Source organism: Lutjanus erythropterus, chromosome 1, assembly GCF_056507025.1.
Source record: "Lutjanus erythropterus isolate fLutEry1 chromosome 1, fLutEry1.hap2, whole genome shotgun sequence".
NCBI lineage: Eukaryota > Metazoa > Chordata > Actinopteri > Lutjaniformes > Lutjanidae > Lutjanus > Lutjanus erythropterus.
Window position 1 is genome coordinate 19,283,235 of NC_139317.1, and position 19,460 is coordinate 19,302,694.

Genomic DNA, 19,460 nt, shown 5'->3' on the forward strand with positions numbered 1-19,460 from the left:
CATTTTTAGATGCCTTCTATCACTCTCTTGTATTAGCAGCAACAAAATATGAATCATTGAAATGGAATAAATGTAACATCTGTTAATAAAAGTGGTTCTCAAACTGAGGTCCTTAAGGGGAGTCTAGGGAATCCCCAGCAAAAGAGGGAATAATTCATTTTCTCTGTAATTCTATCCTTAAGTAACACAATGGCAAGTTCAGTCCAATAAATCTTTATTGTCCCTGGAAGACGATTCTGGTGCAGCATTAAAACATAAAACCACAATAAACATAAGAAACATACTGTACATTTATCAACAGAAGACACCTTACACAATGCATTGAATTAAGAAATGTGTAAGTAAAATAATGTGCTAAGTGAAACCATAAAAACGGTCATGGGAGTCATACATCACTGTTTCTTCCTTATGCACTTCCACAATAAGGAAATTACCACCACTTCAGTATGTATAAATACTGTAATGTAGACTGAATTAGTTAGTTAAATTAGAATTTAAGTGTAGTTCAGCTGCTTAAAACCTCAATTTAAAGCATGATGAAGATGAAACACTGCACATTTTCTGAAAGAAAACTGAAAGAGTGCCAGTTCAGTCCCTGACTTGCAGGATAAATCTGGGTGGGGAGAATGAAAGACAGCCCCTCCCTCATTACCACCACTGAGGTGCAAGGCCCTTAACCCCAACCGCTCCAGTGGAGCAGCAGATAAGACTGTGGTTGTACAGCTTCCAGTTGTGAATGTGATCAGTGTGTTGCTGCAAAGAGAGCATTGCTCTCAGTGGACTCTCTCTGAAAACAAAATATAAAAAGTTTGGCAGGGTTTTTTATTAAAAAAAAAATCTTTAGGTTTAAGTGTAACCAAATATGTTTCAGAGTCTGAATGTTTGAAATGCCTTCTCTGACATACCTGCCATTTTTGGTACATGTGATCATCCCACAGCCTGGAGGAGGTCAGTCACTCGACCACTGGAGCATATTGGAGTCCTGTAACCCAACAGATTACATGAATTTACCAAACATTTCAACGGCTGTTACTGTATTCAACATTATAAGCTGCACTGCCACAATGTAGAAAAACCAGTTTGTTTTATGTGTCATCAGTTGAATGTGCTGCCATTTCTTAAAACAGGTACTTGTAACTTGTTTGTTCTACCTTTGGGAACATGAGTGCTGACCTCCAGTGTAATATTTCCTGTCAAAGCCAGATGAAACAGATCTGTGACTGATCCCATAACAAACTGTGTAAAGACAAACTGAGGATAATAATCCTCCTAAACATGATTTTATTTTTGTAATTGTACACACACAATTCTAAAGATAATTCATGCCACTTTTTACTTGCATTTTATTTTATTTTATTTTTTTAAAGACGGAAAGCAGAAGCACTGTTGTTTATTATTTTTTCTTTGTTTTCTAGTATCTCGATCGTATAATGGAATTTTATGGTGGTATTATATCGTACTGTGAATTCTGGGTATTATTACATCCCTAGTAGAGACTACATACTTTAGATTTTTATTAGTGAAAAATTAATTTTAGTCATTTAAACTATATTTTACTATTAAACAACAAGCTGTCGGGATATTTACTCCATTTATTCACTCATCATTGAGTCACGTGGACGCACGGATCCAACATCATGACTAGTGACAAATGTCTGTAACTTTAGCAGTGTCTTACACAGTGCATCTATCTGCTCACGAGTTGTTTCGGTGACTCAGGGACGATCCAGAAATTAGTCACTGAATCAGACGAGTGTCATAGGTCGAGCCATGAACCCTCCTCCTCCTCCTCCTCTTCCTCCTCCTCTTCCTCTCACGCTCTTCACCTGCTGCTGGGTCGCAGCTGTGGAGTGTGCGCTCTCGCTGCGCCATGGCCACACGAGCGTCCGTCACCGCAAACACTCGTCTTCAGATGGATTATGAGATCAAGATCTTCCCTCACACCGGCGGATATGGACGCTACAACCGGATCGTGGTGGTGTTCAGCTGGTTCCCCACTTTCGCCGTCATGTTGAACCTCTTTAGTGACGTTTTTTACACCCTGATCCCGGACTCGTACCACTGCAAACCAGACCCGCGGCTGCTGCCCTCCACCTTCCTGCTCAGCAACTTCACCACTCAGGGATACCTCAACCTCACCATCCCCTGGATGAACGGATCCGGACCCAGCCACTGTGAGCTGTTTAAATATGCCTCCAACACCTCGGATTTCTCCGACAGTGCGCCCAGGGAGAGGGTGTCCTGCACCAAAGGGTGGGAGTACAGCCATTCAGCGGGGCTCCAGAGCAACTTTGTCACTGAGGTAAGAGGCTGTTCCTGCTGCAGGCTCATCATCAGGTTTGCATGAGCGTTTGGATTAAGTTTGGACCTCTTACATGCGTTGGACACAAGGATGAGGTGGAAGACAAACTCTCCTGACGTTTGTTTATTCACAGTTGTAGGCTGAGGAGTATGGAAGCCGGTTTCTGTTAGTAAAAGGATAAAATATCACCGTGGTTAGTCCAGTCTTATGAGATAAACAGCCATAATATGAGATGAAAGTTCTGCATGTGAGATAAAAAGTTGAAATGAAAGTCGAATGTGCTGCACAGTACAACAACCAATTCCAAAAAAGTTGGGAAGTTGTGTAAGACATAAATAAAAACAGAATGCAATGATGTGCAAAGGTTTTTTCAACTATTTTCAACTGAATACAGTACAAATACAAGATTAACTTTGCTTTTGTAAATATACACTTTCTGAATTGGATGCCTGCAACAGCTTTCAGAAAAGTTTGGATGGGCTCATGTTAGCGTTACTGTTCACTGTGTCACATCACCGTTTGTCCTTTAGAAGTTTAGGGGCTGAAGACACAAATTCTTGAAGTTTTTAGAGAAAGTTTCTTTCTTGTTCTCTTGCTGGATACGACTTCAAGTGCTCACCAGTCTGGGGTCTCTGTTGGGTTTTTTTCACACCTTAAATTGGACCTCGCATTTCAAATGGGATTTTTATCATGATTTCCAAAAACAGTCTCAAATGTGGACTCATCAGACCACAGCACACTTTTGCACTTAACCTCAGTCATTCTCAGATGAGCTCAGGTCCAGAGAAATCTGCAGCGTTTCTGGATGTTGTCAATATATGACGTTTGCTTTGCATGGTAGAGTCTTAATTTGAATTTATAGATCCAGCAGTGTTTACTGTCAACAGTTTTCCAAAGTGTTCCTGATCCTTTATAGTATCCTTTAGACAATTATGTGGATTTCTAATGCAGTTTTTACTGCATTGCTGCCTGAGGGGGTCAAAGGTCACAGGCATTCGGTGTTGGTGTTCAGCCTTGTCCCGTTTCACGCAGAAATTTCTCTGGATTCTCTGATTCTTTGGTACTTTTGATTCTTTGAACTGCAAATCATTGTATTCTGTTTTTATTTTTATTTTGTGTTACAGTGTCTTAAATTTTTAGGAGCTGGAGTGGTATAAATTCTCCTTTTTATCTCATAATTAAGACTTTTTTATGTCATAATTTTGACGTACCACGGGGATATTTTTATCTTTTCCACAGCATTACAATAAAAACAGCTTTTCTGAATCCAGTAAGACTGCAGGTTGTTGGGTTTATCCACATATTTATTTAACTGTTACACACAGTATTTCTGTGAATACAATATTTACTTTGACAGCTATTTAAATGTTTTGGTCCCGCTCAAAGACGGTGGCGCTGAACTGGATTAGTTCCAGTTTCCACTCAGTAACAGCAGTTTATCTCTGCTGGGAGTTTTCTGTGGTCACGAAGACGGTTGTTCACAGCATTTAGTCAATATTTGCTCAGGTTGAACAGTTGAAACTTTGTTGTAGCTCCGAGGCTTTTTCACTCTCACTTATCTGCTGTCTGGCACTGCACTTTTCCCAGGGTCACAGATAACAGCTCAGCCAGGCACTGGACAAAAGACTGCTTCTTAGACCATGGAAATACAGTATCTATACATCTGCATTAGGCTTATAAACTGATGCGTAGTCTGTATTCAAGATCTCTTTTGACTGCAAGCAGGATTCAGATCCTTTTTGTTTGTTTTTTACATACATATCGAGTGCCTGAACACAGAGGACGTGACTTGTTGTGCAACTACATGTGTAAATAAGCAGCAGGAACTTGTTTATCCTCTCCTCAGTCTGTTTTAGTGCACTACTTCAGCTATCCAAGGATCCGTCCCAGTCTGCAAACATTGATTAAGACTTCTAGCTAAAATATTTCTCAATGTGATCCTGTACAAACACCTCACATGTGCATGTCACATCGGAGTTAGAGCAGTTTTGTTTAACACATTAAAACAACATCACAGTATTTAATGCAGTCTCTAAACCGCAGTAGTAGTGAGAGTTATGAACTTCGGAAAAGACAGGCAGGAAAAAAGAAGTCATTATGACTAATTATCCCTTAACTTCTACTCAGAATATTGTCGGTGTATTGCGGCTTCAAGGAAGTCGACACTGGCAGTGCGGAGACTTTATCCCCCGTGATTATCTGGGTCTCTGGGAAGTCTGAGGCCTCCATGTTCCTTCCTGAGACCCTGAACGCCTCCTTCCACCATCAACAGCTTCCTCTCCCCCTTGACGTCATTCACTATGACAAAGGAAAACTTTATTCAAGGAAAAACTGAACAGAGTACAGTAATACTCATCACCAATAACAGAAACACCTTAGAGCAGTGGTTCTCAAGGGAGTCGTGAGGTACAACGTAATTTCCGGCGGTCTCCAGGTGGTTGCGGAGAATAAAAAAAAAACATTGTGGCAAGAAGAACGGAATGAGAGCCAGGAAGCAGCTCTTAGAGTGACGAGCCCCTTAATGACGTGAAACTTAGAGGACAGACACTCAAAAATATGCAAAATACATCAAGAAATGTAACATCCACCTTACTAATGGTTAAAAATATAAACCAGCACACAAATGACAACTGCGGGGTTGTAGTCAGTAGATGCCGGAGGACACACCCCCAGTTTGGAGAAGCAGAGAGGAGCATCAGCATGTAAGCTAAGTGATGAATACTGTGTAGCAAAAGGCATTTTAGCCGCTTAAAAAAGATCCACCTAAAAACATCAATATCTATTTAGGTGTACACTATATCTAGAATATTTTTATCACTTTACTTTGCCTTTTCTGGCTAGAAACCACTGTTATATGTCAGATATTCCTCTCTCCAAACTGAATAAACTCCATAGGCAAAATCAGAGTTGCACTGCCTCAGTTTATTAGATTTTGTCTTATTGTGTGACTTCCGTGAATCTGAACTATCCTTTTAATACACTGAAACACAAACTAACTAACAGATCGAGACAGCAGTGGACCAGCAACTATAAAAATAAAAATACAAAAACAAAAATAATTTTGTTTGATATGGAGAGAGCGATATTTGCCCCTTGTATAAGTGAAGTGGTATTCCAAATATTTTTGAGTGTTTATACACATTACTTGTTATTGGCCACTTTTGTGCCACAGTACCATGCATAACCAAGCAGCTATAGCCAGTTTTAAAGAGTTTCACATACAATGTCTACCATGGAGTGATGCCTTCTCAGAAACTGGGGCTGCTAGGGAACAGGAAACACAGCAAACGGCAACAACAGGAAATTGAGAATGTGTCTCAAGGTGGGTCACATGAACGTTCACCAGCAGCACCATCAACTGATAAACGTAAGGTGCCCATGTTTCCAGCAGAGCCCCGAGCTCCCACCAAGCTTTCCCAAGTGTCACCCTGACTTTCTGTAATATGGATTTTTTTGTAGGGACACCAACCTGATTATGTTTGGGGGCTGTGAGTTGAAAAGGTTAAAGTGTAACTAATGAGATTTGTGCATAATATCATATAAAATAGCATTTTTAAAACTTAATTTAAGATTGTTTGGACATAAAGACAAAAAATTGTAGGAAAATTGGGTTTGTTGGAGCAAGGCTCTTAAAAAAACGCAATTTTTCCAATGTCGCGTCATATGACGTAAGAAGAGGAACTCGCTGTGCCTGAGACTGCCTCTGACCTATGTGCAGAAGTAGGTTGTATTGAGTCTGAGTGGTTATCTTTCACTGGTGTTTTTTAGCTAGTTTTACAGTGCATTTCACGTCCGGTGACCACGCCGAATCATTATCAGGGACACAGACTTCTGCCTGTCAGGAAATCGAGTCCGTGGTTTTCCTGACAGGAGAAGAGCGGGTGCTGCCTCTCGCTCCTGGGTGCGTTTTGTGCAGCCGAAGAGGCGGGACTTCACTGCTGCCTCCGTAACTAAAACGGCGGTCTGACTGCCTGCTGACACTGTTATTTTCTGATAGTTTCACAGTGGTCTAGTTCTAAAGCACAAATCGACACGGTCACGCCTGCACAGAACCCTGCAGGAAGGTGCCGCATCGCCGGACTTAGTGTGAATAGAGCCGAAATTAACCTTCATTTCGTCCACTGTGTCCTCAGTCTGCTCTGCCTGTGTGTGTGTGTGTGTGTGTGTGTGTGTGTGTACAGGCAGAGGGCTGGGCCTCTGCAGATACAGACACCACCACATACTTCTAATGAGTCGTAAGTGAAGATTGAGCGCGACTGGTTTTGTATGACTGAATATGTTGTTATTTTAAGGAAATTCTACATAGTATACCTTTAAGAAGCTGAGCAAACATTTAAACATTCAATACCAACTTTTGAAACTTGATGTTTTTTTTTTAAACTTTGTCCTACAGGCACATTTTGATCAGTACCAAAAAATATTGAAGTTTGAGTTTGAGTTCTCAGTTCTCATCCAACCAGCTAGAGCCTCACAGGTGACCATCATATTGAACGGCCCCTCTGACAGTCAAAGAAGCTTTATGACTATTATTAGTATACTAATACTGTCTACAAGAATGTCATAATGTTCTCTTGTGTATAGTTTATATTCACACTGTTCCCACTTCTCATTTTTATTGAATACTACTAGAATTAACCTTTGATGCTTTGATTTTTGACTTTGTGGTCATGTTTGTGTGTCTGTAAAATGCTCCTTGTCCTGAAACACCTCAGTTAAACACACGACTTTGCAGAGGAGACCTGGGGAAATAGGAAGAGAGGGAGAGGAGAGAAGGAAGTGGAGAATATTTTTCTTACAGGCAGTGACTGGTACTAACCAGGCGTAGAGCTGCTGGCACGCTCTACTTTGAGCTCTACTTTGTTCTAATGTAATAACACTGTCAGCAGACATCTTAACTCAATTTGAAACGACATGATCTACATTCCTGCTCCCTCACAGAAATCTCTCTGTGTTTGTGACTCAACTGCTGCCCTGCTATTATCTGCATGTTACGTAGTCAAATTATGATGAAGGCTGCTTATTGGTATCAGTTTGTTCGTGCACCATTTATGACACAACAATAAAACACACTGAAATCAGTGACTGCCTGAAACATCAGAAGTCTGTGTACGTTTGCATAATTATATATTTAAAGAATTACAATTTTCCATGTTTTTCTTGTCAATAAATTCCACAGAAAGCCTGATGGAGCTCATTCCTCTGTGTCGTAGCGCTCCATTGTTGTCCAAGAACTATTAAAAACTCATTAATGAGTCACACCGGGTCACATACTTGTTCATAGCAATATGCAGGAGCACCGTGATTTATTTTTAGTAGTTCTCGCGTACATCATCCTACTGCTGTAAATGCTCACTGCAGCACCACATTTGTGTTAATCTGCAGCTGAAAATAGTCCCCAACAAATCCACTCAAAAATATGGAAGACTTCATGATTAATACAAAGACATAATCTTTTAACTTTAGTGAAAAGAATGCACACACAGTTTTGGTACATCTTATCAAATTGGTGATTCCCGCTAACCACACGGAACCTTTTTATTTAACGCTCATGATGTGTTGTAAAACAATTAGTCTCTTTTTAAAACCCTAATCGAATGGCAGTGCTCTCTAGTTTAGAGGCCTTTTTTTTTTTTTTGTCCAAGTCAATATTGAGTTTTGTTTTGGTCTGAGAACGTGTCAGTGAACATCTTTGTCTTCCGTTTCAGTGGAATCTGGTTTGCCGTGACTACTGGAAAATCCCTTTACAGCATATCTGCTTCATGACAGGATGGATTCTGGGATACATCTTCCTTGGCACATTGTGTGACTGGTAAGTAATAATCATTTTTTTGTATGGAACGCCAAAGAATTTAATGAATAAATAAATAAATAAATAAGACATTATTATAATGATAAAAGTGAATAAATTATCTCAAACACATAAATGAACCAACAATTTGTGAAATGATTGGAGAAATTATTAAACCTTAACTTATTATTATAGAATGTTGTTTTGTCATTGATTGTCCTAACAATGGAGTTTTATGGTTTATCATACCATAATTTCACGTGTGTATATTTTGTGCATGAGTGATGACAGTAATGTGACTTTGCGTGTGTGTTTTCAGGTTGGGTCGTCGGCGATGTTTCCTCCTCTCCATCAGTCTGTCCAGTCTGTTAGGGGTGGTCGTGTGTTTGTCCAACAGTGCAGTGGTGTTTCTGCTGCTGCGTCTCTCTCAGGGCGCCATGCTCGCTGGAGTGTTTCTGTCGTCCTACATCGCCAGTGAGTATCTTGCACAAACACTTAACTGTTGTCCCACTTATCCAGCGGTTAAGCTTCCTGCAGCCCTGTTCAGTAATTGACTTCTCTGGGGGACTGGAAAAAGAAAACCTCAGCTTCCTCATGCGCAGAGACTCACTTCTTTGTTTATTTTAGAGAGCACTTTTGAATTCCTGCAATTCACTCTGAGTCATTCGCTGGCACTGTGTTGGTGCAAATGTTTTTGCCAAATCATATATAATGATTATTTAATACTTAATTTAGATTTATCTTTTATTTAGGGATTTTCTGTTTGGTCTAAATATTGTGATAATGCATATATTTACTCTTGCATATCTGATGTTATGTAAATGTTACATAATGTTAACTGAATAAATCGTGGCCTCGTGATTCCCAGTGTGTAGAATAAATTGCTGTCATGCTGCTTACATACATTCAGGTTCAAACAGGTTCAAGCAGAGTGGCAGCGACTGCACAGTCACAGTTTGTTTTAGCACTTAACTCCGTTAAGGTTGTGAGATAAACTGGCCAATGCAAGCTTTTCTACCTGACTGACTGTTAAATTATCTTATCGGTCAAAGATAAGAAAAACCCTACTGGGCCTTTACAGAAGCAAACTACAAATCCTGCCTGTCTTTGTATCGCCATCTTATCTTTATTTCACAAAACAAACATCAGAAATCAGACTTTGATAATTTTATTTCTGATGTCTGAAAGTCAGGAAGAAGAACTTAAACACATTATAATGATACTTTAAAGTTAGTGTATGTGCTACAATAGTTTATTAGTGACAAGTCAATAGTTTTACTTTCTGTGGTTTCCAGGTAGTACAGTGAATAGGCCCATCTATGAAAAAGATCCTGCATGTTCTGTAACCTCTCTTTATGTAAGATTAAGTTATTATGCACATTTGTCATCAATATTACTTGAACAGTATATTATGTAGGAGAGGCTGTAGATAAATATAACCTCATAATGTTCAGGAGGTTATCTGTAATCACTTCCTATCTCTGAGTCTCTCTGATAACATAAAGAATAATTTAATTACTTCTATCTGATCATAACCACGAGTCCGATATAATGGCAGTTTATTTTATTAAGGTACTAAGATTATATTAAGATGCACAAAACACATTTTTGGATTTTGGGTTAAAACATCAAAGAGAATTTTTTCTACATTTGACAGAATACAAACCCCTCCTGTAGAATTAATACATTTGTATTCCAGGCATGTTGGATAAACTCAAAAAATCATGTTTGTCCACCTAAAAACATGATCTCTTTGTTACCAGATGGACTTTCCATCCATGAATCTCTAAAAACTCTACTTTTCAGTAACTGACATCTAAACCCACACAAAACTGCAAGTCAGTCTGATTATCAGGCTGTGTAACCACATCCTCTCAGGAGAAATAGTTTGAATTCAATTTGGAGGAAAAATTGAGACTGAAAAACACACCAACCTGAAACCAGAAAATATACCAATTAAGGCATGACGTTATTCTTAATGCAAAATGGTACAAACTGATACGTGGTCAAGAGTTTTGACCTCTGGTCACATTGGAGCAGAATTGATTATATTTTCACAGTAATTGTTGGCCTATTCTCTCTCAAAGCACAAAGGAAATGGAGGAGCTGCACACAGCTGCAATAAATGACAGTTAAGTAGAGATGGGTGGTTGGTCTGTGGAATCAATACTTGGATATTCACAAGCTACTTGTTTGGTATTGGTTGCTCCAAAGTTTATTGATACTGAAATGATATAAATACATTGGGCGCCCCTAAAGCTTAGTTGGTAGAGCATGTTGATCTCCCACCTGTGGCCCATTTGCTGCGTGTTATCCTCTCTCTCTCACTCCCCTGTGCTGTCATGTCTTCAGCTGTCTCTATCAAAATAAAGGCAAAAGCCCAAAAAATAATCTTAAAAAAATGACAAATACAAAACATGGATGGCATCACTTCCAAATGTTCTCAGTACATCTGCCAATAAACAGCCCTAAAATAGCTTCCTGGCCCGTGTCACATGACTGGAAAGTTAACCCATGAGACATGAGAGTCAGCGTGGAGCCGCACAGTCACACACTTCTGCATCAAACTTGTGAGAGATGGCACGAACACAGTATGGTGCTGCTTTTCACGCATAGATAAAAATACAGCAAGATGCTGTTTGTGACAACTAAGTGCCACACAGCAGCAACACGACTAACCTAAAACATTTAAAAACCCTGAAAGTTACAAGGATTATTAATATCATTGGTTTGAAAAATCACATACCCTTTTAAGAAATGGTCAGTATCTGTAAAACTGTAACAAAAAGTGTCGGTATGATATTGAATTTTAAGTTTGGGATCACACATCCCAACAGCCTGTGAGCACCACAGAAAACTGTGGTGTCTGTGATGATGAAAGATGTCTATTTGTGAAGTCTAAAGTAGTAAAGATTGCAGTCTTGGTTGGTTTCGTGACACCCTTGCTTACTTGTGGCAACAATAAGTGTTTAAAACTAAAACAAACTAGAGACACAATAGAAATCAACTGATGCATCTGTTTACAGTGCAGCCAAACAAACCCATGTAACGGTGGGATTACAAGCTGCATTGTTTCCTGTGCATTTGAATCCAGTATGGGAGTGGCAGACCCTGCAAAAAACAATGGAAAAACACTACAGACAAAGAATTACAGAATGTAAATATTTGAATAGTTTTTTGCTGAAAAAAGCTCAATGTAAAGAATATAAAAAATGTGAGTTTGATTTAATGGAAATCTTTATTATAACTTAAATTAGTAGTAGCAACTTAAACATGCAATTTAATTGTCATGCACAGCTGCACACTGTGTATAATTTCATATTGAAAACAGTTGTGTTTGTTGATCTGTTTGCTTTTTTTGTTATTCTAACTGCAAAAATACTAACACAAAAAGTATATAATATACTGTGTTAGGCACAGAGGAAAAACTGATACAACTTATATCACATAAATGTGCATGGCAATAATGTACCAATACAAAGATGAAGTATTGATCCGTTATTATAAGAACTATTAATATTGCAAATGTGAATTAAAGTGTTTGGTGCTAGAGTAATAAAATCTGTCTTGCTGGTGAGGTCAAAACATGTCACAGTCAGCTGGGCTGGTAGGTTTTTATGACACTGTTGGTCAATCTGTCTGATTTTTCTCCATTAAAAATGGCTGAAGTGAGATGAACAGACTGAAAACTTTGTCTTAAACAGATGTTCACAAAGTTTTGCTTGGGGGACATGCCGTTGAAAAAAGGTAATAAATTGTAAGTTGTATGCTTAAAATGGCAGTAATACTTATTCTTTCTTTCTGACTTAGGGATAATGATAATACCATATTGTGAGATCTCTGATGATTCCCACCCCTATACTGTGTACAAATATAATGTTGTATGCAATCAGGACACACTGTAGTTTTATAAATCAGTCGTGCAGATTGAATGAACATTGCTGTAGGCCACATGTTTGAATTGCTCTCTCAATATGACAAATATGGACATTTATTATTATGTTTGTATGGGTGATGTGTGTATGAGAGACAAGCGAAGTTGTGGGTGAATTTCAGCTGAGAAACTGAACTGACCTGAAGTGTGTTGTGTGCCGTGCTGAGCTGTGACTGACAGCTGGCAGCTGATTGGTTTCTCTTTACTTCTACCTCTCAGCTGTCTTCTTTTAGGGGCTCTCCACCCGGCGAACAACCCCTCTGTGACGAGTCTTTAGCTCCATGTCTTTAGTGTGACTTTTTCTCTATATTGAGATGTCACTGACTGGTGGGGATACTAAGTGTGTTTTCTTTCTGGAACTTTCTAAATCAAGAGCGAAGCTGCGTAGGAATGTATTTACGTACATGTGGTCCTGTGTGGGAGGAGGTGGTACCAGGTTAAAGTGGTCTCATCTGAAAAACATAAACACTTTTCTGGTTTTGACATACTCCTCCACATTCCTGCAAGGTCAGGGCTAGATTGAATCCAGATTTTCTTTTGGTTTTTTTTGTTTTTTAGGTTAGGCTGATGTTGGGCTGGGTGGGATGAGGGCCTGAGAGAAATCTCTCTCAGTGATGTCCTGCCAGCGCTGCTCCTCCACAGAGAGGACAAAACAACAGCAGGACAGAACTGAAGGCGAGGAAGTGAGCAGGAAGTGAGCTCCTCGTTTTCCTCCCCACTTTGACATGGGGGGGGGGGGGGAATGGAAACAGAGTCAGAGCTCGGGGAGGAAGGAGGTCAAAGTTCAGGAGAAACTCGAACAGTTTGACGCGTTCCCCAGCAGGTTTACGTCAGTAAACTGAGGTTAGAGTCCTCTGTCTCCCAGCAGCATTACCCAACTTGTTGAACCTTGCATCTGTGTTTTTTCAGATGGTTTGAGGAGGTTTGCTTTGCTTTAAACTAGCGAACACAGTGCATAGAGTTTGTAGCAAAAAGGCAAACCGAGGATAGATTCCATGTTATAGGACAGCTTAAGTTTTTGTAACTCCGGATCTCAACCCTTGAGACCCCAGGTCTGCGAGCCACTGGGAAGAGAGCAGGGTTTCTGTTGTCCTCAAAGTTTTCAATGTCCTGGAAAAATGGGAGAAATTTGGATCAAATATTATTTGTGTTTACTGAGTTTAAAAAAAAAGGCAGGCTATATAAAGCAGTGGTTCTCAGTTTGGGGTCTGGGGACCCCAGGAGTTCTTAAGAGGGTTTCAGGGGCTCCCCAACAAAAAGGGAAATAATTTATTTTCATCCATAAGTTGCACAATGTATGACTATTTGGTCATGAATCTATGTAGATGTGATATTACAACCTGTTTCACACAGTTCTTTAACACTAATGTTAGTTAGTTTATTGTTTGGAATCGAAGTGCACACTTAATTATGAGAATCAGGATCTGGAAAGCCTTATTTATGTTGTTTCTCTTATTATACTCTTTTTACAATAATAAATAATATAAAGAGCATTAGTACAGATACATCTCTCCCAGCTCTCCCTCTGCAGTATTTGTTGAATCACGCTGTTCTGGCTGCTGAAAACTCAATAAAAAGATTTTGTTAAGGCAGATTATTTTGCAGGGACGTAAATAAGTGTAAAAGGGTTCATGTTGTGACAGGTTGGTTTTGGACAGATATATTTGCTTTGCTTCAGCTCTGTTTTGATGTCGTCTCTCTTGTCTTTCCTCGCTCTTTCTCAGGGTTGGAGCTGTGTGACCCTCCCCATCGTCTCATGGTTGCCATGGTCGGCGGCTTCTTCGCTGTGTTCGCAGAGCTGCTGTTGCCGGGCATCGCTGTTCTTTGCCGCGATTGGCCCGTTCTTCAGGCTGTGGCCACTTTGCCTCTGCTGCTGCTGCTCTCCTATTGGTGGTGAGTCAGAAAGCGATATGTGGCGGTGCGTGTTGGTTGGAATGTATTTGATGAAGCCTTAAAAGCGGTTTATTATTTTACAGCGTACCAGTCGCACGTTATGACATAATGTGTTTGACCAGTGTGAATACACCTTCCAACAGCCACACCTGAATGCACATCTAACCACATGTTTGAATAAATAAAATCCTACTGAGATCATGGAGTCGAAGCACTGCTGGGCCTTTTTTCATGATCACATACAGGTGCTCTTTTGATACTTCGGGTGTCCTGTGCTTACAAAACTAATCTAAGGCACACTGTAGGGTTTGTGTAAAAATAAAAAGCCTTTATTTTATATGCCAACGTGTATTTAAAAAGACCCAATTTACATACTCTATGTTAACTGAGTCTCCCCTTTACAGACATGTCCATGCTAAATTTCCTTTAAGGTAACATGCAGAATTTTGCATGCAGTAAAATGTGTTATTTTTTCCTACTCTATTTGAATATTTCTGCATACTGGGGTCCGTAAACAGTTTTGGATAAATCATAAATCGGGTCTGACTGGAAAGCTGAGACTGAGCCCTCATGTATTCATGTGTGATGATGTTAGTTTCCATAGTAGCCGTTTCATTGCAGTGAGACCATTGTTTGAAACTTAACCTCACTGTACAAAAAGACCTCAGTATATCTGTCAGATACGATAACAGAGTCATTTTCCTCAGCTGTGCCTCGGTGTTTCCTGAATCTCCTCGCTGGCTGCTGGCCACAGCTCAGATCCCCCAGGTGAAGAGAAGCCTGCAGGAGTTCTCCATCAGGAACGGAGTCTGTCTGCGAGATGAAATCTACCCCGGTGAAACCCTGCTGTCAGGTACACACACTGATCTCAGAAGTTTTCCTTCCACAAGAGAAGTCCCCCATAAACCAGTTTGGTTTTTAGTGAAGCGTTAAAATACTGGGGAGACAACAAACTAAACAATTATTATTTTAATGTATAACATTACTTAGAGTATGAACAAGATGTCTTCTCTCATGCATGTTTCTCATGAGTTCCTGCACAGGAAAGTCAAAATAAACAAGACACATGGCTCCAATCCTACATTTACAGTGTCCTCGAATGCATCACCGGCTATGTCATATATTGGATTTGACAGACATGAAAGCAATATCTGTTTTCTTTTCTTACAATGTCAAAACTCCATCCATCTTGCACTTTACATGTTATTTTGTCAGAATAAATCTTACCAACCTAAATACTGATATTCTTGTTCTCATCAAACATCTTGTCAGTTAATTGTTCTCACATCAATCAAAACAAGGTTATTTTTGATTGTAAATTATTTTTGATATTAAATTATTTTATATTTCCCAAAACCACAGTACGTCTTGACATCCTCAGATGTTATATTTTGTCCAGCCAACATCCAGATACATCTACCAATTGAACCAATAAATTTGTGGTATATTTGCTATTTGCTCGTTCGCTCAACATGTTTTTTCCCTCTGCAGACCAGTGCCTCGATTGTACCCAGAATAACCTCTTAACTTGACTGATCCAATGATTTATCACATGTCCTGTTTGGCAATTTACCAAATCCATCTGTTGTGGAGATAATTAGATTTCTGCTCGTCTGTTTGACCTAAATGCAGAAGAAATGTTACCAGCCTGAAATGACATTAGGGCATGTTAGTTCTGCTGAATGCATGTTTCTTTCAAGTTTAAGAGCAAGGAGTTGGCCCTCATGAAAGCTGTGTTGTACAGTGGTACAAGAGAAAAATTAGTAAAAATTGTAACAAATAGATTTAACCCTTTCCTTAAACCCTGCTGAATTACACCTCGCCAGAAAACCAGTGGATGATGGTGATATATTGAATTCTTTGCAGGTAATTTTCATCGTCTTTTAATGTTTGTAGAGATCGACTCAGCATATGGAGAAGACTGCCAGCCGAAGTATGCTTCGGTTCTGGAGCTGCGTCAGACTCGCGTTATCTGGAAGAACTGCCTCATCCTCAGCTTCACACTGTGAGTTCATGTTCTCGGTGTGTAAAACCAGCGTTCACCTGAACTGACCTAACAGGCTTCACTGGTTTCACCCCCGAAATGTCCAGTTTGATAAGAGTGAGATGCAAAGTGCAGGATTTCAGATTATTTGCTCAGTCTAAATCTCTCGTCTGTCCTCCAGGTTCATTGGAACAGGGATCCAGTACTGTTTCACCAGAAACTTGCACAGTTACTCCACCAACTTCTACTTCAGCTACTTTCTCCGAGTGTTAATGGGAGCTCTGGCCTGCATCTTCATCTGCTTGTCCGTCAATCGCTTTGGTCGGCGTGGGATGCTTCTGCTGTCCGCAATCATCACTGGACTGTCATCGCTGCTGCTGCTGGCCCTCACTCAGTGTACGTTACATCCACAGCTTTTGTTTATCAACTTCTGACATCTTCTGTTGAGGCTACTGGCAATGATAAACCGTTTTTCTAACATGTTATTTCACCATCTTCAAACAGGGAATACAACTTCTTTAAAGTGTTCAGAACACCAAGGCAATTATGTTAATTAATCATATTTTGGAAAAAAGACAGACATGTTTTTGATACATTTTATTGTCTAATATGTTAATTGGAAAGTGACAGTAAAACAATCTGTAATTACTGGTGCCATAAATTTCCTAAATCAATAGATTAACTTGTAATGATTGTATTTGCTGACGATCAGCTGATTACCTTTGAGTTATCGAGGCATCACAAAGAACACTGACATTATTTCGTTCCTTCAAGTTGAACCAGAAATAAATAAACTGAATTCAGAAGTTTCTCAACATATTTTGTAGCAGAAGAATTTCAGCAAAACTTGAGGGGAAAAATTGACTTTTTTTTTTTTTATTTAATTCTCTGAAGACTTTTGACTATTAGCTGCTCATGGATTCTTTGGCTTTTGGCTTTAGGACATTTTTTTGCAAGTTCAAATATGAAGGAAACACTGTACATCATTTTTAGGGCTGCAACTAACAGTTATTTTCATCATCAATTAATCTGTTGCTCATTGTCTCAATTATTGGATTATTAGTTTGGTCCATAAAATGTTATAAAATTGTGAAAAATGTTGATCGATGTTTCCTAAAGCCTAAGATTTGATCCTCAAATGTCTTGTCTTGACTCAGAACGATAAATCAATTATCAAAATAGTTAGCAATTACTTTAATGGTTGATAACTAATCAATTAATTGACTCATCGTTGCATCATTTTGTCATCTTTGGGGGATGTCAGGTCAGGACCCAACATGGGACCTGGTAACATGAAAGGCATTTAATCCAAATGGAGCTGATTATCTCTACTTTAAATGATGCTGCAGTTGTATTTTTTTTTTTGCACAGAACAATAATAACTTCTCTTTTTATACATCAGACCTGCGCGGTGGCCTTGTGTTGGTGCTTTCCGTCGTGGGTCTCCTGTCCTCTCAGGCTCTCGCCATGCTCAGTGTGTTCTTTGCCTCTGAGGTGATGCCGACTGTGGTTCGGTAAGTGCAATGAGGCTGTCGATATACTTTTCTAATAGTCAACAAATCCCATGAAAAGACCAAAACATTCAGTAGAAATTAATCCTACTGAAGCTTGCCTGTGTAGCTAAAGCCTGGTACAGCTTATTTTGAATGTATTAGTCCGCTGCTTAAAATAGTTCCCTTTGCACAATTTACTAATGTTTGAGTAACATTTCTTAAAAGCTGACACTGCCCAACTGTTTTAGCAAATTAAAAATGAAACCTTATATTTGTATTTCTATGTGATTAATTTGGTGTTGTGTTAAAATCATGGCCACTAAGTAGCAGTGCTGTTATCTATCTTTACTGCTCTGATTGCATAAAAAAGTCAACTTTTTTCAAGATTTTATGCATATGGTCATGAGTTCTTTGTACTGTGATTGTTTTCCTAAAATTAGATGAAAAAATGGCAGTATATCACCTTGCTTATAGTATTACAGTTGAATAATAACACCTGTATATGTGATCTGTGGTATAAAAACTTTCTTTAGTCATGATTCCCTACAAAAGTCATGTCTGATCATTACACCTTCCCCTTCTATTCTCCTCTTCCCTCTCTCTGTCAGAGGTGGTTGCCTCGGCCTGGTGCTAGCAGCAGGTTGTGTCGGCATGGCCGCCTCTTCCCTGATGGAGCTCCAGAATAACGGCGGTTACTTCCTCCACCATGTCATCTTTGCCTCCTTTGCTGTCCTCTCCGTCCTCTGCATAATGCTCCTACCTGAGAGCAAACGCAAGCCGCTCCCAGACTCCCTGAAGGAGGGCGAAAGCCAGCGGCGGCCTCCTCTCTTCCTGTCCCAACCTGACAGGGACAACCTGCCGTTACTGCACACACGAGCCCCTCTGTCGGAGTACAACCCTGATAACTATTCCCGCCTGGTCTCTGCCACCAGGAAGATGTTGACTAAAGATAATTTGCCTTATAGGATCGCTGTGCAGGCTCACCCCCCTCTGCTGTCAGACAGTGAAACACAGGCGCAAGAGAATGGGACACTCAGAGAGGTCGTGTCTTAACTCCTTCTCTAAACAGACTTGGATTATCCCTCATCCTTCTTCCAGACATACCTCTACAGACAGTCTACTATCACCCTGCATTTAATTATTGTCTGGCTGGTTATAACTGAAGGAACGACCTCAGTTTGGACGCTGTGCACTTTACAGAGATGGCTCCAAGAGTGTTACTTTTCAACAACGGACCAGCCTCTTCCTGTTATATTTTATACTTGAAGCCAAAGTTGTTTTTTTTTGTCATCCAATCTCTTTGAACTGCTTTTGTGTGGTATATTCGCCCTTTCGCCAGTGGTGTTGAGGTCACACTCCTCTCATCTGTGTGGAACCAAATCGTCAGACACTAGTTTCACGAGAGAAGCTGGCTCAACCGGCATGCGTCTTGTGTCGATCATGTGAGCAGCACTCCTTTGTCCGTTTATTAGTAACTCATGCACTTTTCATTAAGTCTGTCCGTCTGATTCACCAGCAGTGTCTCGGTGCTGAGAGGATCCCGATGAGTTGGACACAAGGCTGGTTCACACTGTTGTTGTGGAGTCTTGTGTTATACTTGTGAAGCACACAAGAGGGCGCTATATGATGCACTTATCACTGAATATGATGACGGATATTCCGCAGGCTTTGTGCTTCCTTGTTCCTCTTCTGAACCTTGTTGAGCCACATATTTCAAGTATTTGAGGTTATTTTCACATCTCAACGTTTGGCAAGATACCAGTCAGATGGCAGTGAATTCTCCCTGTGGCTGACGAGTTTGTCTGTCTGTAAACCACTTTGTTAGATTACAAACTATTGTTAAGGTGCTATTTTTACATAACTTTATCTGTTAAACACTGAAGCTGATGTTTTGAAAATGTATTAACCACTGTAGCTGGCAGACAAAATGTTAAAGGTCCAGTGTGTAGGACTTAGGAGGATCTATTGGCAGAATATGACAGAAATGGGATATAATATTCATAATTATGTTTTTATTAGTGCCTAATTTTCTGAAAATAAGAATTGTTGTTTCATTATCTCAGTCC

General features: G+C 39.8%; 1 protein-coding gene and 1 long non-coding RNA gene across 2 annotated transcripts; one reads left to right on the forward strand and one right to left on the reverse strand.

Moving 5' to 3' along the window:
- Positions 1 to 577: 577 nt before the first annotated feature.
- On the reverse strand, positions 578 to 1,805 carry LOC146332824 (uncharacterized). Its single transcript, XR_014769862.1, has 3 exons — positions 1,700 to 1,805; positions 906 to 982; positions 578 to 787 (listed from the first exon to the last, which is right to left on the reverse strand). It is a non-coding gene; the product is annotated as an uncharacterized LOC146332824 (long non-coding RNA).
- On the forward strand, positions 1,789 to 18,758 carry slc22a31 (solute carrier family 22 member 31). Its single transcript, XM_084715921.1, has 9 exons — positions 1,789 to 2,302; positions 8,008 to 8,111; positions 8,410 to 8,564; positions 13,749 to 13,917; positions 14,625 to 14,770; positions 15,814 to 15,922; positions 16,083 to 16,297; positions 17,304 to 17,415; positions 18,003 to 18,758. The coding sequence occupies exons 1-9, from the start codon at positions 1,871 to 1,873 to the stop codon at positions 18,445 to 18,447; spliced, it is 1,887 nt and encodes a 628-aa protein (XP_084572047.1). The 5' UTR covers positions 1,789 to 1,870; the 3' UTR covers positions 18,448 to 18,758.
- The last annotated feature ends 702 nt before the right edge of the window (positions 18,759 to 19,460 follow it).